Source organism: Argopecten irradians, chromosome 3, assembly GCF_041381155.1.
Source record: "Argopecten irradians isolate NY chromosome 3, Ai_NY, whole genome shotgun sequence".
NCBI classification, from domain to species: Eukaryota; Metazoa; Mollusca; class Bivalvia; order Pectinida; family Pectinidae; genus Argopecten; species Argopecten irradians.
In genome coordinates, this window is record NC_091136.1 from 22401911 (window position 1) to 22427945 (window position 26035).

Sequence of the window (26035 nt, forward strand, 5' to 3'; positions counted from 1 at the left end):
ATGTACGATGAGGTACCAATCACAAGGGTCTGGCGATTAGTTACGGTATACATGTATTCATCCTCGATACTCCAGGGCTTCCGATCACTTACGATCTCTACACCCCTGGACTATCTCATAGTAAAACTGGAGGCAACAGAATAGAACAGGTAACTTAGTCATTTGATGTACATCAAAAGAGCCGTATAACGGTACACTGTGGTTGACTGTGTGACTTTGATGTTAGGCGTCGCTCTCTCTCTGTAGTCTTCAAAGGAAATCTTTGCTAGCCTGTGATTGGTCAAATGTTTTCAGCTGAGCTGCCTTCAATTTCACTATGAGATAGTCCAGGGGTGTAGAGATCGTAAGTGATCGGAAGCCCTGGAGTATCGAGGATGACATGTATTTGGACCTAGCAGAATGTCCGTTAATATATATAGATATCATCTGTGGGGTTTAAACCGATAGTACCGCTGACAAATGGTACTTTTTCTGCTATCAAAAACTGGAGCAGACGATTTAGTATTTTTCTTCAGTTACAAAAGTTACTCACTTTACACCAATACCACAATTGAAAAGTTTGAGCTTCTAATTTTATTTCAAGCTAAAAATTTGAAAAATAATTAATTGCATCCCGAAAAAATTCCGTGGCACTATATCCTATATGGAATGAAGTACTGATTGCGCATGCACTAAAGGCAAAATAAATTATTTCATATTATTTTTTGTGTTAAATAGACATATATATATATACATGATTAAACACCAATTATTGTTCAAATGATGAGTATCATTTATGCTCTGTCGGAGGTGGAGCATCTTTAAATAGATAGTATACAATCTACTATCTACAAATATATGGTGTATATAAAACAAAATATGTATAAAAATACTTTATTTAATTATACATCATATATGGATATTTAGAGTATCTAGACTATATATAAATACTATTTAAGCCCCTGACCATATGTGTATATGAGTATATCAAAGTTTTTTTTTATAATTTTTAATCTAGATCCCGAAAACGCATATAATTCTAACGCGACGATTGCTTATGGATTTGATGGAAGACCTGAGCAGCTAGGAGAAAGATTTTAGGAGTGTGATGGACATTCTTTTAGAGGGAAGGCAAAGAACGAGATAATTAGTCCAACTGTTGCCGCAAATTATTATTTATTAATTAAGTCGATTTAGTATTACAATTTTAAGACATTGTATTTTCTCCTTCTCCTTACTCCCCCCCCCTCTCTCTCTCTCTCTCTCTCTCTCTCTCTCTCTCTCTCTCTCTCTCTCTCTCTCTCCAAAGTGTTCTTATTTACTATTAAATCATATTTATATATTTCATTACTTGCATATCATGTTTGTATTCGTTCTGTATTTTGGAAAGGGTGGCAATATAAGTTGCATTAAACTTGTACCCGATCCTTTTGTATATATTTGCAATAAAATATGTTAGATCTAAATCATATGGAAACTCTGCTGAATCCAAACATATATAAACTGTAACTAATTTTCAGACCCCTCTTGTGTCCACAACTGATTTGAGGTATCTGAGAATTAGTATATGGACCCACCAGAGTGTCCATGGACCATTTTTAGACTTTTTAGGGGTCTAGATGAAAAATCGGTTAAAAACATATTCTACATACTACTATAAACGTATGATTTTTACCGATTTTTGATCCATATCCATAAAACGTCTAAATATGATTTATGGGTACTCTAGTGCGTCCATATTGATATGAACTGTAACTAATTGTCAGATCCCTGTGATCCGAGGGCGCGGAGTTGCGACCAGTAGGACGCTAAATATAAAATCATTAAAATGCAATTAGAATATGGTATACATGTATTTTTTTGTCGTCACTGTATGTTTTGATTCGTGATTTCCCTTCTGATTTAAGGATAAATTATTTAGAAACGTATCTTGAGATCCATATCTTATCGTTAACCTTAAGTCAGATCTCTTGTGCTTTTTATTTGTTTTTATAAAGAAATAAAAATAAAGCTTATACATGTATTGATATCCAAAAATCAAAAGTATGCTGTATTACATTTGTAGCGCGACTGGACTTATGCGATCATCGGTGACCAATCAGTTAATCACCCGACTAGTGTTCGGGGTCCCGGGTTCGAACCCTTGTCTGGACACTACGTTTTCTCCTCTCCTGATATTGATCGTGATAGGGATACAATGTATTTAACTATTATATACTAATCCATTTAATTAGTAATTGGAATTTGGTCTTAAATAAAGTTCAAAGATAAACAATGCCCAGTCATATTAACTTTATTTGGTCTGCTCCCCCGTTTGTAGTAGATAGCATACGTGTATCCACTTCCGGTGTCGATGCCTCAGTCGCCCGCGTCTTGCCATTGTTCGGATGTTCGCAGCATCCGGAACGGGAAGCATCCGTTTTCCTGTATAGTCATCCTCTAATAACTGCAAATTGGAAAAAATAAACCACGCTTTCTGAATTAACATACATTAGGGTTGGATCTTATATAAAACATAATTTTGCTATTGACATAATGAGTAGTCAGAGAAGCAAAAATTTAATTTAAAATACGCACTATAAATTATACTATACAATAAAGTGCCATGATTAAAAAAAACATATATCGACATAAGCGTTTATGCGGGTATAATTGTTTCGTGGAGTTTGTCTTCAACAACTACTAAAATAAGGGTTTTGTCGTGCGATGGCGCATAACACATATCTCTACGCTATTGTAATCTATTTAATATTGTATAGTTTATTTTATTGCTTACACATCGACAATGTCAATTGTTTGCCACAAAAAAAAGTCTATACTTATGAAAACGGCATCCACGATGGAAGAAGGCTGAAGAAAGAAACCACTTAATGCTTACACTCATTTCTTGATTCTTGAAATAGCTAGTACAAACCCTGATATCGCACGGATATGCTTCTCATTCAAATACTATATACGTATACATGTACAATTATCATTGCTATATATAGTCTGCAATACTAGATTGCCATATACACATGCACTGGTAAAAATGCCACGAAATATATCCACACGGTTGTAAAACACTACCATTATTAACAGATGCTATTTATTTTATTGTGTTTATCATCATTTTTTATTTTTGCCAGAACATATTTTTTTCAGTCTTATAGTAACTATAAAACATAGAACTCCTAATATGGTAAATCTATTACTCCCAAATATGGGCAAAACCATAACGAGGCCATGGTTATGACGCGGAGACAAGCACTTTAAGTTGCAGGAACTTGGGAGTTTCGAGTTTAGTTGATACTTGGAGCAGGTCTAGCGTGGACGTAGAACTAGTTAGCTAAATCTTCGGTAAAGGAAAACTCAAATTCAAAATGGATGAAGAAATAGCAGCTCTTGTAGTGGACAATGGATCCGGAATGTGTAAAGCTGGGTTTGCTGGAGATGATGCTCCAAGGGCCGTGTTTCCTTCCATCGTAGGACGTCCCAGACATCAGGTATTTATACTAGAATACTCAAACTATTCTAACGTCATGGGTATTTATACTGGAAACATAAACTATCATTAACTTATAACAGGGATTTAAAATTGGTTAAATAACAAACTATAGATGGTGAACTTAGGAGATGTCTCCCCCGTGTAAGTACGAAACTGTTTTTAAAAGACGTTCCTATTCATGCAAAGTCAGTAAAGCAGCTTTTGCTATTGGACAGGTGTAAAATTTAAATAATTTTTTCAGGAAGCGAATAAAAATTACCACAAATTCCTTAAATAAACAGGAGAGGGAAGTGATTTCACGCCACGCAAGCCTGAACACCCGAAGACCACGTCTTTGTTTTAGTAAGAGACTCGCAACAATAAAACAATATAGGTTTCATATGAACATTTCGGCTAACGATACTCACAACTCCATGGAGTATACTCGACGTCAATAAACGATGTGTTACGTCTGTCGCACAATAATTACACAACCATAAACGTTCTTATTTGTCACACAACGTTCTTTTGAGTTCCATATTCCGGATTTGATTCCTAATTTCAATAATCCTAACACATAGTTTGAGAGCATTTTCAACAAACTGAAACTCCTAAAACACAAATAAATAGACAATTCAAATGATTTGCCCTCTTTGATATAGCAACGTAATACTATCTACTTGAATAGCTTTATTAAATGTATTTCCCACAGAAAGAATGAAACCGCGACATACAGACATAAACTGACTATAACATAACTTCTGAGTATTTTCTTGTCTTACAAAAAAGAATCATCGCCATATATGGTAAAAAGGTTTTCTCTGGTGAAACCGGAGTATTCTCTTGTCTTAAAAAAGGAATCATCGCCATATATGGTAAGGTTTTCTCTGGTGTAACCGGAGTATTCTCTTGTCTTACAAGAGGAATCATCGCCATATATGGTAATAAGGTTTTCCCTGGTGTAACCGGAGTATTCTCTTGTCTTACAAGAGGAATCATCGCCATATATGGCAATTACGTTTTCTCTGGTGAAACCGGAAACAGCTGATCGATGTAGTTTGAGTCACGTGACTGGCGCCGCCGCCCTATACCTGTAAAAATGCAATGTCCTCTGGGAAAGGTTACACGAGCATTACACGTGTTCATTGTGACGTTTTTTACTTTGATTCACACGTGCATATTCTTATTAGTAGTAAAAACAAAATGTTTTACCTTTCCAATGCATTTGCACCAAAAACACATGTTGTTCAAACATGGCCAGTTTTGAAAATTGCTTGTGATTCAAAAATCATTATTACTTAAGTTTCTTCATGTTTCTATTGCACAATAAATCTATACATCCCATCCTATTTCCAGTTGATCATTTTCCTTTGGGAACACGAGTTGAATAGTGCAACTGAATATTTTCTTCACTTGACGTACCAAATATTGGCTTCTGGGTTTACATTGGCGCAAGGTTGATACTATTTAGGAACACTGGCAACTTCCTTCCTATATAGCTTACGAACTTTGATCTTTGGGAATACATAACGTGTATAGTTAAGAACCGAACTCATGATAGCCATATGTGAGTGGCACCGTACATGCTATAATTTTCAATGAATTATCGTACATGTAAATGATTTGGGGCAAATCTTCAAATGAGACGAGGCGACTTAGTTAAACACTTGGATTCTAACTACCAACAATAAAATTAAGGATATATGTGGCATTTCTTATTAAATCTTTCACAAATCCTTGAAATGTTCCGGTATTATTAAGTTTGTGTTTCTTTCAGGGTGTTATGGTTGGCATGGGCCAGAAAGATAGCTATGTTGGTGATGAGGCTCAAAGCAAGAGGGGAATTCTCACCCTCAAGTACCCCATCGAACACGGAATCGTAACCAACTGGGACGACATGGAGAAGATCTGGCATCATACCTTTTACAATGAGCTCCGTGTGGCTCCAGAGGAGCACCCCGTCCTCCTGACAGAGGCTCCCCTCAACCCTAAAGCCAACAGGGAAAAGATGACCCAAATCATGTTCGAGACCTTCAACTCGCCAGCGATGTATGTAGCTATTCAAGCTGTATTGTCACTGTATGCTTCGGGTCGTACCACAGGTATTGTCCTCGATTCTGGAGATGGTGTCAGCCACACTGTACCAATTTACGAAGGATACGCCCTTCCTCACGCCATCCTGAGGTTGGATCTCGCTGGACGAGATCTCACTGACTATCTGATGAAGATTCTAACAGAACGCGGATATTCATTCACAACCACTGCCGAGCGAGAAATTGTCCGTGATATTAAAGAAAAGTTGGCATATGTAGCATTAGATTTTGAATCGGAAATGCAGACGGCTGCGTCTTCGTCAAGCTTGGAGAAGAGTTACGAACTCCCGGACGGCCAAGTTATCACCATTGGTAACGAGAGGTTCAGGTGTTGCGAATCGCTGTTGCAGCCAAGTTTCCTGGGAATGGAAAGCTCCGGCATCCACGAAACTGCTTACAACAGCATTATGAAATGCGATGTCGACATTAGAAAAGACCTTTATGCAAACACCGTCCTTTCCGGCGGAAGTACCATGTTCCCCGGAATAGCTGACCGGATGCAGAAAGAGATCACCGCTCTTGCTCCCCCAACCATGAAGATCAAGATCATCGCTCCACCAGAGAGGAAATACTCCGTATGGATCGGAGGCTCTATCTTAGCTTCTCTGTCCACCTTCCAACAGATGTGGATCAGCAAACAGGAATATGATGAGTCTGGCCCCAGTATTGTACATCGTAAATGTTTCTAGGCGCCTACAAACAGACTATATCAAAACGAAACACTTCTCGTTAATATTGTAGGGCCAAGAGTGGAATTGGCACCGAATGTATAATAATATTAAGACCAAGAGTCGCATTGGTCGTGAATAACTCCAGCTAAGCATCAATGGGACGGTTCTATCGCAATGGGACCAAGTCGAATCAAGAAATGGAACCAAGACAATCAAGAAACTGACAGCGTTCCTTTATAACAACTAAATATAGGACCGTGGAGTAACCTCCAGTCCCCAGAGGGGTTAATACTAGGAACGTGTACCAGACACTAATCTCTGTGTCGTATCATGTTCTCTTTATGTAAATGATTTTAATAATTAACAATTCTTCACAATAAATCTGTCTTTGTTTCTTAAGATAAAAACTAAGTACCTGTATAGATATATACCAAGATAAGTATACTGTCAAATGCATTTTTTCGTGTTGAAATTTAAATTGACACTGTGTGTTTCTATCGACGTCAGTGAGTATGTGTACAAACTATGCAAAATATGTGTAGATTATTTTTGTTAAAATAAAAAACTGGATCCCGTTATGTAAGCTGTTAATGATTATTCTCCAAGGAATAAAGATTTATTTTGTATCTAATTACGTTACAAAATCCAAGTTTTCTTATTTCTTGCGAAAGAGCTAAGTCAATTACAACAGAAGAACCACGATTATGGTTGCGATAACGTAGTTCTATAGACGACGGCAAGACGATTTCTGACAGATGGACTGTGACGTATGGTGAAGCCATGACTATTCATTTTACAGCAGTCAGATCGAGATTCGAACCCTTAATCTCAAAATTATAGCTGACTCACAAACAGTTTGGGCTAGCCTCCAGCGACATATTTTAATTTTTCGCTTTTGTTAGTTATTTTCTGTTAACTCCTTTGTCACTTGGCAAACCAGTCGTCCCACTCTCCTTTGTGTTTTTATAGACTTTTGACCGCATAGAAATCCTCAAACGAGCAGTAATAAGCGCCGACAGCGAGGCGATGTCAATAGAGCAGTTTAGGGTTTATATGTTTTACGACCTATTACGTCATAAAATCTGGTTACACAGAGGGGGAAAAATCCCGACAAACATTTACGGAGGAACTACCTAGCGTAGAACCTAGAGATAGAGTCTGAGGGCTCACAAACCTAAACACCCGCTGCCCGTAAGGAGAAAGAAATCATTGAGAAAGAGAAAATATACAATTTTAATGACCTAATGCATCGTAAAAGGGACACTTACCTCATTTAGTGTAAAATGACTTGTACCATGGAGGGACCGCGATGGCCGAGTATATCATATTTACCACAAGCCCCACCTCCGAGTCTCGAGTTCGAATCCAATGTGGGACATTTATCATATACTGACCGTTGGTCGGTGTTTTTTCTCCTGGTACTCCGACTTTCTCTGACTGGATGAATTGATCGATGTGACCGTGTGCATGGGGTGTATATTGTTTGTTGTCCTCGGCAGTATACTTAAGAAAATACAACTATAAAATGGACGAGAGTTTCCCTGGTAAAAAAAATAATTTGAGCTGTTCAGAGTTTGCTAGACCGGTTCGATAAAACATGTGGCACACACGAAAAGTAAATAAACACTCAATTAAATAGAAAAAATAACCTTCTCTAGTCAATTAATTGATTACCGCAAAAGTAAGTTCCATTTATTCTGATTCAGTTTCCTGTCGAGGCACAGTTACATCAGTTTACCTTGTTTAATACCTTATTACCTTGGTCTAAGTTTGCTGCAATATGATTTAGGTTGTTAGCATATGGCTATAGATATTCAACTGTACCCCCCCCCCCCCCCCCCCGCGTTCCCCAGGACGGGGGGCAAACATGTCTTTTTGCCCCCCTTCCCCCCCCCCCTCATTTCCGCCGACTGAAATTTTCTAAAAATGCTTATTTGAAAAAAAAGGTCCTCCTGCACATTTTTCGTTCTTCATTCTAAAAAAATTTTCCGCTGCGCGACGCATTTCCTAAAACGTTCAAGCACATAATGTCAAACCTTAAATAGTAAAAATTCAATACACAAACTAGACTAAAAATGTCCATCAAGGGATTCTATGTACTATTTAAAAAATGTCTCTTAAAAGATCAATTTGTTTATGTCTTAGCGAGACAATTAATTCTTTTTTTTTATGTTACACAACAATGTGCCGATGGTGTGAAGCCGGTATATTCAGATCGAGTAGGGTTGCATAATGTTATGACGACACAATTATCATTTCTAAATGCAGGTAGCTTTAAATCGAAAAATTACCATGTTAAGAACGCTTTATATTCATTAAACTTTATCGTAAAACTCATCTAAGCCGTTCTAAATCGCAATTTTTTCCCGGGAGACCCCCGGACCCCCCCCCCCCCCCCCCCCCCCCCCTTACACCAAAATCTCGCGCTTTCGGGCGATCGCAAAATCATCAAAATACATAAAACTCATCCCGGGGGTCACCCTCAGACCCTTATAAAACACCAAAATCTCGCGCCTTCGACGCTCACACGCTAATTTGGCCAATTTGCGTATTCGTTAATTTCCTTTTACCGACCCCACTGTCTATAAATGTGTACAAGGATTAAATTTAGTGATATATGAAAAATGTACATTAAGCATGTATTATATGGTTGGGAGTTGAATTAATCTCCTCCTGTAGGTGTGGCGGGAGGGGGGGGTTGGGTTTACAAAATATTGAGGACCTTTGCCCCCCATCACGTTTCATCTTCCTACGCCGCTGATTCCTGTACAAACATCATGATAATCGTTAGATAAAATTCAGTTTCGACTTCATTATATGATGAATAATTTCAGACAATCTCAATAAATTGGGATAGATCAAGGCCTTTCCAGTAAGCGCGAGTCATAAGCTCGCGTTGATTACGTCCCTGCCCTTTGTACACACCGCCCCAGTCTCTCTGAACACATAACCAAACACTATAAATTCAGTGACCCAAGCTGTTGGTACGACGTTAAGCATTTGATCAACCTAGCTTATATCACAGGGATCTGAGAATTAGTCACAGAATATATAATCATGATCCCACCAGAGTGCCCTAAGACCATTTTAGACGCTTTATAGATCTAGATAAAAAAGGTAAAAAACATTCTCTTTACATGGTACTGTATACAATGTGCTAGAACTGTGTTTTATAGCCGCTAATTGGCGCTAAAGGTAGGTGAATACGAAATTTTGAGTCTAAGATTCTGCCACCCTTCTCGTATATAGTGTATGGAGAGTATGATTTTTACCATTTTTTATCTAGACCCCTAAAACTTCTAAAATGGACTTAGGACACTATGGTGGGACCATGATTATACTATAGTCCAGTAAAGATAGGGTGTTACCCCAAAATAATTGCAACAGAATTTTTCTTTGTTTTTCATTCAGATCTGACTTTGTTTTATACAAGAAAAAAAGTCGCCACAAATAAAAATTTGGGAATGTGTTTTTCTTGATCCCTAAAAAATCAGAAAAATAGGGGTATTAGCATAATTTGCCGCCTTTGAAGCCAAATATAAACTTATCATGAGATATTATAAAGTTACTGTATGGTAAGAACGTTATAAGGACAGCATAGATTGCCAAAAACATAAGTTCAAATCAATACAGGGAAAAAGTATGACAACATGAAAATTGCATAATCATGTCCTTGTAACAGCCAAATATGCGTTTGTTGGATTGTTAAGATAAAATTTTATTATCAATAATATCATTGATGCTCATTTTGGTGGAATCTTTTGAAATAAATCTTGTTGTTTAAAGTCTTTAAAAGTAAAAATTTTACTTTCACTACCCGAGATCACATGGTTGCTCAAAGTTGGTCTTTTGGCCTTTTCAAAGGATATTTTGCAGTCCAAATTGAATAATATGTCTTTTTTATTCAAGAATTATTCAGTAAGTACCGTCTCAAGTGTTAAGATAGTTATTAATTCAGATTCTATGTAGGCTATGCTCACCTAAAAGAGACAACTATATCAAGATATCCCCAAATATAAAAGACGTGAGGTCGATCAAATCCTCATTTAGTGCCAATTTGACTAAACTTCACTAATTGGCCAAGTCCTTAAGTTGAAATATCAAAAATGTGAATATCTCTTTTGTGACTAATCAGATTGCAAAATCCTTTGGCATGTATTACCACCATAATGGAGCTTTCTTTATTAAGTGATAAGGAAGTTTCTTTTTGATCAAATATTTGAATAGGTCAGTTTTTCATTTTCCCATAATGGAACCGGATGGGGGTAACATAATTTTCAATGAGATAAAGGAATAAAATAAAAGTTACATTTCAATTTTATAGCTGAAAATCATCACAGTTCTGATTTATTTTCTTGCAAAATTTCATGACAAACGAATAAAGCATATTCGAAAAATTAAGATTTTTGTTTTGCGGATTTATGGACTTAGACATATTTTGGTATTCAGCCAAATTAACGTGATAGGAAATTTTTACTACTAAATAAGATGTGCATATTTATACCGTTTTTACAACAAATGATCCAAATAACAAGAACAAAATATGCAAAAAAAGGATACAACATATTTGGTAGCATTTGCTTTTTTATTTTCAGTGATATCAGATAGGAAAATCACAGACTATATAAAAACATTCACTTCATTTTAAAGAATAAGATATCAATAAATAATGTTGAAGCATAGGAAATATAGGAATATAGGAATTATACAAATTTGTGCTAGATGCTTTAGTATTAGCATTGTAGATCGTAGTTTACAAAATGGCGCGAGCTCCGTGTTTGTGTTTCCATCGCCCTGTTCAAAGACGTTTTTATCCATATCTGAGATGTTAATTTCACATGTCTCATACATCAAAATAAACACGAATATGTATGTTTTATAAAAATAATAAAATAAAAGTATTTTCTATTGATGATATTCAATAAATTTACATCTTTATAGGAAATTCCCTTTATTCAAATCGCATTGTCGACAGAAAATGTCTTATAAACAACCTTTTCCTATTTATGAACTTCGTTCATTTCGAGTTTATCAAATTCTAAGAGAAAATCCTTCCTTATAATCATGAAATCAAATTTAAAAATATTTTAGTAATTTCACAACATACAGTTAAAGTTGGTCCAGAAAGCACATCATTTGTTTAACATGAAAAACCGGCTGTCTTACCGGAGAGCGAATAGGGGGTGTCTTCGACGACGTCCGAGCGAAATAGGTAAACAGACGGATTTTCAAAATTGAGTTATTCTCGTTGTATACTACAGCACAGGAATACCTCACTCGTCAACATGAGCGCCGCAGCAGCCGCAGCATCCCCAGCCAAGAAAGCCAAGAAGGCAACCAAGCCGAAGGCTCCAGCAGCCCACCCTCCTTATGCCAATATGATTGCCGCAGCTATCAAAGCTTTGAAAGAAAGGAATGGTTCGTCCAGAGCTGCCATTAAGAAGTACATCCTGGCCAACTTCAAGGTCACCGACGATGCCCACTTTCAAGCCAACATCAGGAAGAATCTGAAGAACGGAGTAACAAAAGGAGCGCTGAAGCCTGTTAAGGGATCTTTTAGACTAGCAGAAAAGGTCAAGGCAGAGAAGAAACCAAAGGCAGCAGCAAAGAAGGTGAAGAAGCCAAAGGCAGCCGCAGCAGCAAAGCCAAAGAAGGTCAAAAGCCCCAAGAAAGCCAAGAAACCCGCAGCTAAGAAAGCAGCAGCACCTAAGCCGAAGAAAGCCAAGACGCCAAAGAAGGCAGCTAAGAAACCTGCAGCTAAAAAGCCTGCCACCAAAAAACCAGCCAAGAAGTCCGCAAAGAAGCCCGCTAAGAAGTGAATACTTCTCTCGGCATTGGGTCGTTGTCGACCCCGCATCCCAAAAGTCCTTTTCAGGACTACCCATATTTCTCAAAAAGTCTCCAATGACATCTCGAAAATATACGCATCTTGTTTCAGACACTTGTATCAAATGTCACTAGCGACAGATTGGGTCATGTAAGTATTTTTTGGTATCCAATATTATGTTCAGATATATTCCAACCGGAAATTAATCGTTACTCTTGTTAAAGTGTACACGGAATGGTTTGGCATATATGGCTTGATAAACGCGTTATTGGATACAATTTAGAAAGGAGAAAGTTCGAGTTTCATAGCGGTTACGGTATTAGAGATAATGCGACTATTCTCTAGAACACACCTGAAGCCCCAAGCCATTGACCCCGATTCGGGACCCCTGACCTGTGACGTCACGAGGACAACGGGCCCTACTCTACTCGCATATGATAGAGTGGCGATTTTCGGTGTCTGCCATCTAATAAAAACTATCTGTTGGTAAATATCGATTTTAAATACACAAATACCAGTGTTCATGTCCGATACCTAATAAATATTATCCTCAATCACAGATATGAGTTTAGAATACGCTTGAAAATAGGGATTTATACCATGCATATATTGATGTACCTCTCGTAGATAAATGAACATCTCTGCATAATTATACGCAATAAAATGTACATAATAATCCACGTACGTTGTAGAAACCATATATACATCATTATTATACCAAGGATTATCCAAAACCCGTCTCGTGTCGTTGAATGTCTACTTGTCAAACTCGCTTTATAAATTTCTGACTTTTATAACCTAGGCCTGTCAATACGAATTATGATGGCATGATTCTAAACAGATTTTTTTGCATATATGTAAATGCATCTTTTAACTGCGTTATAACTGAAATCGATCCATTTTTTTAACGAAATACATTCAGCTTTCATATAATACAGCATATCCGACGACTTGTTGATATTTTGCTCATGTTCAATCATTAGTGTCTTTAATTGAAAAATAAATCATTCACGGGTCAGACGAAAAAAACGAGATTGAAGATGTCTATGTCTTATCAGAATATCTAGTATCAAAATCAAAATACTTCCGAATTGCCAATGTCGTGCTGCGTAAATCTCTATACCTGTATACTGCAGTAACTAAAACGCGTGGTCAACCGAGACTAATGAGGGGGCTAGCCAGATTACGTAAGAAAGGTGTTTAGTGACCTGTCCCGCGTTGTTGATTAGCTCTCGTCAGGTGTCAAAAGTAAGATCACAGGTAAGTTAGCGATGGACCATCATGTAATTGTTGTATAATGTCATATTTGTTTACACTTATAAATCCTTGGTTTACAGTAAAATATACCGTCCGTACATAACGTGTAACAAGTGTATCAATCACTAGATGTATATATTTCAGAAAGACTCATGCATATACATTTGTCTTGTATATATGTTTCTGGTTACATGTATATGTATTGTAATAACAGAAACTACAAAATTATTTACATATGGCATGTCGAGAAAGAACAATGCAAATATAATGCCCAATGTCAGAATTTTGATATTTCTGATAGTTGCTAGATTTCGGATATGCAATTCTTAGTGAATTTGGTCAATATCGATCATTATTGAATACCAATAATGATAATCTATATGACCGTTGAAGATTGTTAAAATAACACATGTCGGTATACAGGTACTTGTAGCTTTAAAAGGAAGAGAGACTTGTTACAGCTATATATGAATTATACATCATAAATTCAATCTCTCAAGTGGTTTCCTTTTTTTAATATTGTTTAACCCCCCCCCCCCCCCCAATTTATGTCTATGATATTTACGTGTATTGAACTATGAAATACATTTCACACATTTTCTATTCGTCATGCTGATTCTTGAAATCCATAGGCCTAGTGAATTTTATTATTTATACAGAAACATATTCAAATGGATAATTATATGGCCATCACTTTTCGAATTCGTCTGTTAGATAACATAATGCAAATTGAATATTCTCGAGGTCTGTTAATTTAGTAAGCTGTTAAAACAGACATAAGATTTCTAGTTAAAAGTTTGTATACAAGCTTAAGGTCCAGGCTTATACCATAACATATATAACTTATACATGTTTCCTCTAATCTACTTATGTATTTAGCCTGATTTCGGTTGCAATATTTCCTATTTTATATATAATTAAAACGTCATCTTAACTGTATACTGTATATATATTTGTAAAATTCTCGTAACCCCATTTCAGGAATATATATATGTCCACCTTTGTGCTATAACCACTACCAAACACCTCACTGCCGTTGTCCCCGTGACGTCACATCCGGTTATTCCTCAAATCAGCGTGAGCGGCCGATTCCCTGATTAGCAGTCGATATACAGGTAAAAATCGAGCACTTCGGAGGGCGGTATCTCGGTACTGAAATGGCCGATTTTGATGCGGTTTTCAACATTCTTGTCAGGAGATCAAAGAGAATAACATATCTAAATATTATTTTCCGTTCCGTGTACACTTTAATGGTATATCAATTTAGTGGCTAAGGGTACTAATTATACACCCGTACACTTGTTTGGCACATTTCCTCGTATACATAATTCATAATATGAAAACTAATTATTATGAATGATTTATAAACGGGTTATCAAAGCTTGGTAGTCATAAGTGATAGAAAAATCTATCGAAGCCCATAATAGTCTTGTCAATGAGCATTATTCGGTTTAGAAACCAGTTTGAGCTGCTATAGGTGACCATCACCTTAAACACTGAAGGGAATGGCAGTCCACTACCCACAGCATCATAAAAGTTACTCTCCTCTGTGATAAACACTTGTCGATTTCACGAGCAATGAGCCCCGATATACGTGTTCTTTATATGAAACCACAAAGCTACATAGTCAACCACAGTGTACCGTTATACGGCCCTTTTGATGTACATCAAATGACTAAATTACCTGTTCTATTCTGTTGCCTCCAGTTTTACTATGAGATAGTCCAGGGGTGTAGAGATCGTAAGTGATCGGAACCCCTGGAGGATGATGAAACCATGAATACATGCGTTTTGTATATTGTTTGGTGGCTACAATACATTAAATTTTATGTATTTCCATGAAATACATTTTATGTATTTCCATGAAATACATATTATAAAGCAAGCATTGTGCTATTTCTGGTTTTGTTATTGGCAATCCACTCCACTAGATCTATTAACCAAAATCCACACATATTTCTGTCAATATACACGATTATTTGCTCCACCGCCGACAGACCATAAATGATATTCATCATTTGAACAACAATTGGTGTTTAATCATATGTATATATATATGTCTAATTAACACAAAAAATAATATAAAATAACTTGTTTTGTTTTTGGTGCATGCGCTGTCAGAACTTCATTTTATATAGAACATAGTGCCGTGGATTTTTTTTTCGGGATGCAATTAATTATTTCTAATATTTTTATCTTGAAGTAAAATTAGAAGCTCAAACTTTCTAATCGTGGTAATGGTGTAAAGTAAGTAACTTTTGTAACTGAAGAAAAATACCAAATCGTCTGATCCTGATTTTGATAATGAAAAAATACCATTTGTCAGCGGTGGAGCATCTTTAATACATGTATATAGGTAAATTAAATTGCACAGTGTAAACTTTTTTGAAATCTTCGTCTGTACATGTTATATAATGTTGACTCTAACGTGGATTGTATGTTCGTATTCTACATAAGAAATTTGAGAGACGAATAAGGTTTTGAGAGACATTAGGAATTCTAGTAATGATGAATAGTGTCAAATAAAGTATACATCACTTCCCTCCGTCATGTTAGCATGATTCTTCTCATATATAGTTCATTTTATATCCTATTACACTCTCTTACAATTTCCATCTCTCTACACAATATTTTTTAATACATAAAACATTTTGATAAATCCTATAACGACTTTTTTATAATTTATTTTCTCACATTGCAATACGTTTCCGTCGTTGTCCTATACTTTCCAAAGATATATGTTTTACAAATTAATGTATATTTGTATGACTCAATAAAGTATATAAATTTGTGACCAATGCTTTATACTTCTCCCTATATTTCTAGGAAATTTATACCAATATTACGATCAGAAAATAAATCTACATATATATATATATATATATATATATATAGAGAGAGACAGAGAGAGAGAGAGTGTTTATAGAGCCAAACGCCTGTGGTGATGGTAAATTTCGGTCCAATTAAAGGGAGCGTACTCCGAGAAATATCAACACCTTATTTACCAGGCCAAAAAATCACAATATATCTGTTTAGTTACATACATTGGATTGGCAAAAAATAAAATAGGGTTGGTAGGTCGTTGTGTCTTTCACTCTAAAGTAATGGCCGGAACCGGAGTCTGAGATCGATGTTTTTTTTCGTAGAAAAGTGGAAAAAATATAAGGGCCACGGGTAAAAAAATTATGGTCGGTCGGGTAACATATTTTTTGGCCTTATATTAATTTTAAATTTTTACGCATGTAACACATTTACAAATACATTGAGCACGACAAGACACATCGCAATGCAATTTAAGTAAATAAAATAAACACTAAAGAATAACATAAAATGTTGTATAGCTAATGTAATAATTCAAAGACAATTCAGCTAACAAATAAATTGTTAAAAAGTCTTATCTCATCTAGTTTTTTTCTTAAAATCGCATTAATCTATTTTATCTAGCTCAACTTATTCCATATAACATTAGGCAGCAGGAAAAAAAGGTACGATATCACGAAACTAGGTAACAGACAAGGGAAATAAGTTACAATCTAGAAAAGTAAAAAAGGTTTTATATTTTATCCTTTTAGCTTCTGAAATATCATTTTAATAAATTATACTGACATTTACCGTCCCGTTGTTAAGACCACTTATATCAATTTAGATATTTGATAAAGTTTATCCACCACTACACTGGATAACTATAACTTGCATTTCAAAAAGATTCATGACATTGTTTACAAAACATGGTATATAGTTACAAAATTCAATAATTGGACAGAGAGTCTTGTATTTGGTTACTTTTTTAAACAATGTATTACAGATAAAATGTTATAAGGTAGCATAATGATTTTTGGTAAAGGCTTAAGTCAGGGCTATGATCGATTATTGTAGTAATTTTTATATTTTATGTTTAAGATTACATAGCATTTTTAATCACCTTTATATAATTCACGTATACACGTATAGGACTGGAGACAGGCCTTGGACAACCATCAACTTGTTGGTGCGATACTCATGGATCTGTCCAAGGCCTTTGACTGCTTTCCTCATAACCTGCTTCTTGGGAAGCTGAAAGCATCTATGGCCTCAGTGAGCAGGCCATAAATTTCATTAGCAGCTACCTGAGTGGCAGGATGCAGCAGGTCAGACTGGGACCCAACACCAGCAAATGGGCAGAAGTCAAGAAAGGAGTCCACCAAGGGTCCATTGTGGGACCCTTATTTTTTAACATTTTTATAAACGACATTTTTACCTTTGTAGATAAGTGTAGTCTGTACAACTATGCGGATGACAATACTCTCTCATTGATAATTTTTTATATATGAAACAATGTTTAGAAAACAGTGTGAAGTTGCTAGGTGTTGATATTGATTTTCTTTTAAACTTTGATTTATATATTACACACTTATGCAGAAATGCATCTAAGCAACTGGCAGTTTTAAAGAGACTGGGGAATAATCTTACTAAGATGTAACTAGAGTGAAATATATGGCTGCTGAAGTTTTTAAGATTCTAAATAGTATTTCTGCATCTATTTTAAATGATTTAATTGATAAGAAAGAAGTATTTTACAACCTCAGGAAAGACAATACTGTGAAGATTCCTAAGGTGAATACCTCAACATATGGGTAAAGATCTTTTAGGTTTGTGGCATCTCAGGAGTGGAACAGGCTGCCGAATGACCTTAGACTAGTTGATAACTATGGGTCGTTCCGTAAATTGCTTACCTGGCACCTGGGATGTTCTAACCCTGCCAGTTGAGAAGTCCCCCTTTGACATCTTTAATTCCTTCAAGTCATAGTCACTATCCATTGTATGATTGAAAGATGTTTTTTCCAACACATTAATTTTATCTGTTATCTTTAGCTAAACTTTTTAAATATCTCTTTGATTGATATTATTTCTAATATACACTATGTTAGTGTTTATTCTGTCAATTTTTACTTTTTGCCATATTGGCATATATATATGTATATTACACTTAATACTCTATAGTAACACCAGTGTGGTATACTAGTGTTCAATATTAACTTACTTTTTTACTCCATGTGACTATGCTTACTTCAAATGTTACAATATTTTCTGTGTCATTGTCATTGTAAAGTCTAGCAGTGTATAATTATGTCTGTGATATTTTGCCAGCCATTTCATTGTTAAATTACAACGTACTTATGTTTGTCGCGAGAATAGCACTACAGTGCTAATGTTGTATTTGTTTCTGATATGCGACGTAAAATAAAATTTCTTGAGTCTTGAAAAAACCGCATTCGAAAATAATAATAAAAAACGTTATTTAATGTAAACCATATTTCAACGATTATGAAAACATTTGTTGACAAAATGCGAGTATACTGGTGTTTGTAATGTACCTAAATTTACGGTACATAGTATCAGAAACATACTTTATATTCTTTTAGAAAACGATAAATTTATAAACGATTTGACTGAAGCAAGCATGCACTCTCAAATTCTTCGTTCTTTGTTTTCATGACTTATGCCAATATAACAACAAAAGACACTTACGAGATAGAACTCTGAAATACTCAATACATATATATAAAAACAGTATTTCATTCTTTTGAATACGGCTATGTGTGTAATAAGTGTACGTTTATTTATAACATCAGAATATCACGTTATTGAATTTATTGGAAAATGCGTTATCGCGGAGACATAAAATGGCGCCGGTGCGAAGTTTGTGTTTCTGTGTCCTGTTTCTTCTGCAGTTTTACTAAACAATGAAATGACTTTAGTACATGTTTTATATGTGATTTGAGAGAAAAATATTTATTTTGTATGTAAATGTAATGAAAGTTATGTTTGTAGGATATTCAATACCCAAACTTGACGTATTTAGTCGAAAATGTTCGCTACCACGTCACAATGTTGATAGAAATCAGTGGACATTCATAGCTTCTATACACAGTGAAGTATTCTAATCAACAGATTTGAATTCAACGGGAAAAAATCTCTCATTATGACAAGAGACTGAAAGTAAATGGAGTCTATTAATTTCACAATTGGAGTTTAAAGTTGGGGAGGAAAGCACAATTTTTGTACAACAAGGTAAAAGTAAGCAGAAAGCAAAAGGAGCCGCGTGGTGTCTTCAACGACGTCCGAGCAAAATGAGTAAATAGCTCGTTTAACAAAAAGTCTGTACTCTCGCCAATACCTTGGTACAGGAAGAATAACCTACGTATCACCATGAGCGCTACACCAGCTTCTCCAGTTAAGAAAGCCAAGAAGGCAGCTAAGCCTAAGGCTCCAGCAGCCCACCCTCCTTATGCTGATATGGTGTCTTCAGCTATTTCAGCGTTGAAAGAGAAGAAAGGTTCATCTAAAATCGCCATTCTAAAGTACATCATGGCCAACAATAAGGTTGGCGATGAAAAGACAAAAATCAATGCCCGCCTCAGGATGGCACTGAATGCTATGGTGAAGAAAGGTACACTGAAACAAGTTAAAGGCACCGGAGCTTCTGGATCATTCAAACTAGGAGAGAAGCCAAAGGCTGTCAAGAAGCCTAAAGCAGCAGCGAAGAAAGTTAAGAAGCCAAAGGCCGCCGCAGCTAAACCAAAGAAAGCAGCAAGCGAAAAGAAGAAGAGTCCCAAAAAAGCAGCCAAGAAATCGGCAGCTAAGCCAAAGAAAGTCAAAACACCAAAGAAAGCCGCCAAGAAGCCAGCGACAAAGAAACCAGCAGCTAAGAAAGCAGCAGCCAAGAAGCCCGCCAAGAAGTAAACACTTCTCATCACCTGGTCATGATTGACCATTTAACCATAAAAGTCCTTTTCAGGACTACCCATATCACTCAAAAAGTCTCCGATGATATCTCGAGAAAATACGCATTTTTATTTCAGCTTTCTAAAAACGTCCATATAACTCCCATTTTAATGCATTACCAGATCTGTTCACTATACAGATGGTTAAAAGAATATTTTTTTCAGCCTTATAAAAAATGCCTCGCGATACAGTGTTTTAACACGCACATATGATATTCGCGACAAAAGATGATCTACAACTTCGTTAAAATTAAAATACAACTGCCCTGAAATATATTAATTACCGACAGTAAATTATTCAAATTTAAATATGTTAATAATTCATATATTTGAATTTAATTTTAATAAATACGTTTCATCCAATACCAGCTAATGACGAAAAAAAGATCATTGACCGCTTTTATTTTGATGGGGCATGGTGCTGAAAACGTACACATAAGCACCTGGATTTTCTTGCAAAAATAAAGGGAAACGTGTTACAGAATTATTCTAATCATGCTGTACACATAACCTTATTCTAGATGATAAACAAGAAACAGAACACTCCAACTTGACACTATCAAAAGGTTTCAAACCTAGACTCAAGTACATGTCTGTATATATGGCAATCTAAACATACAAAAAAACTAAGATATTTGAAAATAAAACAATACCGAAAGCGTAAAAACTGTCAGAATAATGTATATATAAAATGATTCACAGAAACTCATTGTCAAAATAGCTAATACAATAAACAAAAGAGAGCAATTGCTGTCCGAATATGCATTTAAAAAATTAAAAAATAGATTTTTTGCAGGTATGTAAAAAATATTTTTAGAGTAGTTTTACTTAGATCCCGAAATGAAATCGCCATTGAAAGTAGTCAGACGTAAAAAGACCAATTTAAGTAACCGCGGACACAGATGGTCAGAACAATTTAAACGTTTAATTTTATTTTTAGAAAACGACTATCTTAAGTGTCGTTATTTCCTGTATTTGATACTTGACCTGCCTAGCTATCTATATAAATGTATTATACTCGTATAGCTGCAGGTCGAACTTGACACGCTATTATGTAAAATGACCCACTGTGTACATATCAGAGAGAGGTTAATCAATCCATTTAACCTATTCCCATATGTTATCCCCCACTGTTTATTATCAACCGTTAGCTAATGTTACGTAATTACGTCTATTGTTAACGGCTTGGTGTTGCTCCAACGGCGTGTTTGTGCTGTATAGGCTTACCCAGCTTTGGTCCTCAGATTACAGTCTGCTTTTGATAGTATTACCGCCATCTTTCTACTGATTTAATTTGTAGGAATTCTGATACATGTGACCTAATATTCATTATTTTGAAATATCTATAGTTTATAATATATTTTTTTTCTCATTGTTATGAAATTGGTGTATAATAGTTTGTTTGATATTTGAATGATGCTACAGTTTTATGATAATCATGTTTTTGTGATATTTGTATGATTATGTAATTATCTGATATTTGTTTATGATATATTTTTATGATTTTGGTATGATGATCAAGTTTTATGATATTGCTTTGTTAAAATATTTATGATGAGATAAAGCAAAATTATAGAGATTCTTCTTCATTATTCAATCAATTTATAATCAAACCAAAACATTAATTCGAAAGACAAAGTAAAGGATTTATAATTTTTTTAAAGTGTAAATTTATATGAAAAAATGTATGCATAGGAAAACGACATATAACAATGTTTTTACTGGTTTCATTAACAATTTTAATACAAAGGTTGCTGTCACTTATCTATAATGTCTTATTTACAGAGGCGGTATTTTGGTTTTTGAAGGATGAAGTTAACGATATTCTATTTCGCTTTCCACAATATATTCCTAAAGATTACTGTCAACATACTTTTGTTTTATTTTTTACTCGATATTAGTTCCGAGAGCTCCTATGCTTTTAATCAATACACTGTAAACTGTTATCATTATAGATAACAGTTGCTAGATACGTTTTTCCTCGTCTCCTTTTCTCTCCTCTTACTTTATAATTTTACCTCTGAACAACCCACTTTTCTCTCTTATAGAAGTCTGCAAGAAACTTTTTTTATGTTTTTATAGAAATTAAAGTATATGTAAATGGAAAAATATATGCTATTGTCACAATAACTCGTTAATGTGGCTATTTGTACACAGTTGTTGTTACACAACTTTGCCCTCAGTGCATACACATGTTTAAAGTATCTTCCAAAGAAAATGTAGAAATGATAAAGATAAGCTAATTGGGTTTATTCAACAATACTAGCTAGGATAAAACGGCAAACTAGCATTTCACAACAATATTTACTGCTTGTGTGAATACATTATATATTAATATAGTAATACGATTAACATACCGATATCATAAATTGAACTAAAATAAATGTGACTCTTAATATGTTATTCAGCTAAAAACATTTTAAATACATTTATCTTTCTGTCTACATTAAAGTACACGTTGAACATTACCTTTTTTGATAGTTTTGGAGTTTTTAGTTACACACGCCATTACTTAATACAACGTTATACTATCAGCTCTAGTATGGATTTAAAACTCTTTGTATAACTGCAATAATAATTTGTCATTGATATTTAATTCTACAAAAGCACAACTAAAAGAATATTTTACAAATTACATAAGTATATATCAACATGATCGAGGATTAGGACTGCTAGACCAGCCGCACAAAATGACACTTATTCAATTAAATTTGTGTTTGTGTGTCCATTTTAATCGACAAATTTACCTATTACAAAGACGATTATAACACATGATTTATATACCATTCGAAAGAAAATTAGTCATATAATAAATTATTTTTGGCAAAAGGAATATTTTCTAAATATTTAACACCATATTTATATTTAAATAGCAAATGTTCCGCGGACTCGAATGACACAATCAACAGAAAATATCAAAATAACATTAATTCCATTGATTTAATTTTCTAATCGAATTATTTTCAATCTTAAAATCCATCTCTTTAATGTGATGTGAAGTTTAAATATGGGCATTTTTTATCCATTAAGGGAAATACATTATAAGATATTTCGGGAAAAATTAATTTGTTGAGATAAACTTTCGCGAATTTACATTGATCGCGAAATTCGCAAAAGTAAATCGCACGCGAGAGAAAGTTGGTTTACTGTAATGTTTTCATTTTTGATAATCTGAATCACAGCTGTAATTAATAGAACATTTTCGTGTTGGTGAAAAAATAGAACAAATGCGAATAGTTATATTCACCTCTGTTCAATTTTATTCGATGGCAATTTAAATACAGCTGTATACTTCGCAATGAAAAAAAAAAACCGCCAAAAAACATTGCTCCCAAAATTATCTTGGTAAGAAAAAATCAGTAAATATTTTACAAAGTCTGCGAATATATTTTCATACAGACCGAAATAAATAAGATGCATTGCATGAACTATTAATTTTATTATAGTACTGTATTAATGTATTTTCTATCAAACTTTTAATATCATCATCGTGCAAATACGAAGGCGATCAACATACTATATACAGTCGAACAATGGACCTCTAATGATATGCAATTCATAATGAATGGAACAAAACGCCGAGGATATCATGAAACAAGATGAATTCAAAATAGAACAAATGTTACACCAGATAAATATTCAATCACGCACAATTTTCACATGCAGGCAGAAAATGTATTTTTCAATCGGTATATAGGGTAGTGAAATATATTATTGTTGTGCTGAGTCATAGCAGTGGTTGAAAATATCAAAGAATCGTTTTATGATTTTGTAAGTTGGAAACCATACATAAGAAATAACGATTCGTGATACGTAATTATATTTGTAGTCACTGGTGTCATAACAGAAATGTAAATGAAGAAATATATTCCTAGAATATTATCAGCGAGATAACGAACTAATCCTTGGATCACACAAGATGGCGCCTGTTTGATATTTGTGTTTCTCTAACCTACTTGTAAAAGCGTTTAATTAATTATCCATATGGACATGATGTATGTTATACATATCATTCGAAAGAAAAAATGCTGATCTACATGAATATGTGGAGAAAACACCTTTAGCAAAATGTTTTACAATATAAATTCATATTTATATTGAAAATTCCTCGACAAAAAATCGAATTATCGACAGAAAATTGTAAAAACATACGATTTAGGAGCATTTCCAACTTTTCTCGATGAAATATTTCGAATCTCCACACAAAAAACTAAAAGGACATATGAAGATGATAAGTGACTATGTTTTATTTAATCAACCAGGAGTTGTTAAAGTTGGGTTAAGAAACACATATTTGTGTATGGGAGCATTGCAGTGAGAATAAAGCAAGCGCGCTGTGGGGATGTCTTCGACGACGTCCGAGCAAAATAGGTAAATAGGCGGTTTTTCAAAAAAAATTTCATTCTCGCTTATACAACGGTACAGGAAGGATATCCAACGCATCACCATGAGCGCCGCACCAGCTTCTCCAGCCAAGAAAGTCAAGAAGGCAACCAAGCCAAAGGCTCCAGCAGCCCACCCTACCTATGCTGCGATGATTGCTGCAGCTATCACAGCCCTGAAGGAAAGAAATGGTTCTTCAAGAATCGCCATTAAGAAGTACGTCCTGGCTAACTACAAGGTCGCCGATGACAACAAAACCAAAGCCGCATTAAACACTGCACTGAAGAATGGCGTGAAAAAGGAAACACTCAAGGCTGTTAAAGGATCATTCAAGCTCGCAGAAAAGCCCAAGGCAGCTAAGAAAGCCGCACCCAAGAAAGAAAAGAAGCCAAAGAAGGCTGCAGCAGCTAAGCCAAAGAAAGCAAAGAGTCCCAAGAAAGCTAAGAAGCCAGCAGCAGCTAAGAAGCCAGCAGCAGCCAAGCCTAAGAAAGCCAAGACTCCCAAGAAGGCCAAGAAACCAGCAGCTAAAAAACCAGCAGCTAAAAAGCCAGCCACTAAGAAAGCAGCCAAGAAGCCCGCCAAGAAGTAAACACTTCTCATCACCTGGTCATGATTGACCATTTCACCATAAAAGTCCTTATCAGGACTACCCAAATCACTCAAAAAGTCTCCGATGACATCTCGAGAATATACGCATTTTATTTCAAACGAAGCCGTTATCCGGCATTCGCTTTATAGAACGTAATTGCTTATTAGGCACAGGAAACCAATTATTCTATTTTCGATCATAGAAAGCATACTTATTCGGACCTTAATTTGTAAAAAGTAAAAGTGCTTACACAACATGTTTACAAGTTTATGTAGGTGTCCTTACACACGTAAAAACAAACTGATTTTCTCATGTGTTTATAATCTGCCCCAAAGCACCTAACTGTCTATACATTACGTAAGACGAACTTGACCACAGGCCGTTGTTACGGTAACTGTTTAATAAGTGAATCAGATCAGGTCAGGCTATTTATTCTGTCACCTTTGATGAAACTGGTATTGTGTATATGTCGGTTAACATCCCAAGATGACGGTGACGGAATAGTTTCATGTAGCTAAGCCACTTAAAGGTAACTTTAATAATGTCGTTCTCCATACATATCTGCAGTTTATTTTGTTTTTATTACCAAAATTAATTCTAATGTGGTGACAACAAAATCACAAATTATAAAAAGTTCTTAAAACTCCTATCTAGTTTTGAAAATAAAATCATCCCATGTTTTCTTTTGTTTATTCTGTTTGGTAAGTGAGTCAGCAGATCAATAATTCTGTCTTCATTTAGGTTTGTATTTGATGAGGCGAGTTTCCCGCTGTATTTACAAATGTCCCCAAAGAGACTGAAAAATAAACCCAAACAAATCTTCGTTTATCTTTCAATCTCATAATCGAATTATTATAGGAAACTCTAAGCGTACGCGGGAACAAAGTCCATGTTCCGAGAACGTAACTACTCGCATTCAAAACCGTCTTTTCAAATATAAAGGATTTTAAGTATTTATTCCGTAATCACAGCTACTGTAAGTAAAAACATCCATAGAGATGTATTG

General features: G+C 35.1%; 2 protein-coding genes across 2 annotated transcripts; both read left to right on the plus strand.

Moving 5' to 3' along the window:
* Positions 1–3210: 3210 nt before the first annotated feature.
* On the plus strand, positions 3211–6840 carry LOC138317873 (actin, cytoplasmic-like). The gene is made up of 2 exons (XM_069259847.1): positions 3211–3464; positions 5223–6840. The coding sequence occupies exons 1-2, from the start codon at positions 3342–3344 to the stop codon at positions 6225–6227; spliced, it is 1128 nt and encodes a 375-aa protein (XP_069115948.1). The 5' UTR covers positions 3211–3341; the 3' UTR covers positions 6228–6840.
* A 4630-nt stretch (positions 6841–11470) lies between these two features.
* LOC138319563 (axoneme-associated protein mst101(2)-like) lies at positions 11471–25095 on the plus strand. Its single transcript, XM_069262715.1, has 5 exons — positions 11471–12024; positions 13266–13296; positions 19432–20014; positions 20579–20642; positions 24483–25095. The coding sequence occupies exons 1-5, from the start codon at positions 11495–11497 to the stop codon at positions 25027–25029; spliced, it is 1755 nt and encodes a 584-aa protein (XP_069118816.1). The 5' UTR covers positions 11471–11494; the 3' UTR covers positions 25030–25095.
* Positions 25096–26035: the final 940 nt, after the last annotated feature.

What these genes read in the sequence shown, in the direction of transcription:
- LOC138317873 (XM_069259847.1), top strand. Translation starts at nt 3,342, where the DNA reads ATGGATGAAGAAATAGCAGCTCTTGTAGTGGACAATGGATCCGGAATG. An exon ending in TAGGACGTCCCAGACATCAG is followed by an intron (nt 3,465 to 5,222) that starts GTATTTATACTA and finishes TGTTTCTTTCAG; the next exon opens with GGTGTTATGGTTGGCATGGG.
- LOC138319563 (XM_069262715.1), top strand. Translation starts at nt 11,495, where the DNA reads ATGAGCGCCGCAGCAGCCGCAGCATCCCCAGCCAAGAAAGCCAAGAAG. An exon ending in CAAGAAGCCCGCCAAGAAGT is followed by an intron (nt 20,015 to 20,578) that starts AAACACTTCTCA and finishes ACCTTATTCTAG; the next exon opens with ATGATAAACAAGAAACAGAA. An exon ending in GGTTTCAAACCTAGACTCAA is followed by an intron (nt 20,643 to 24,482) that starts GTACATGTCTGT and finishes ACAACGGTACAG; the next exon opens with GAAGGATATCCAACGCATCA.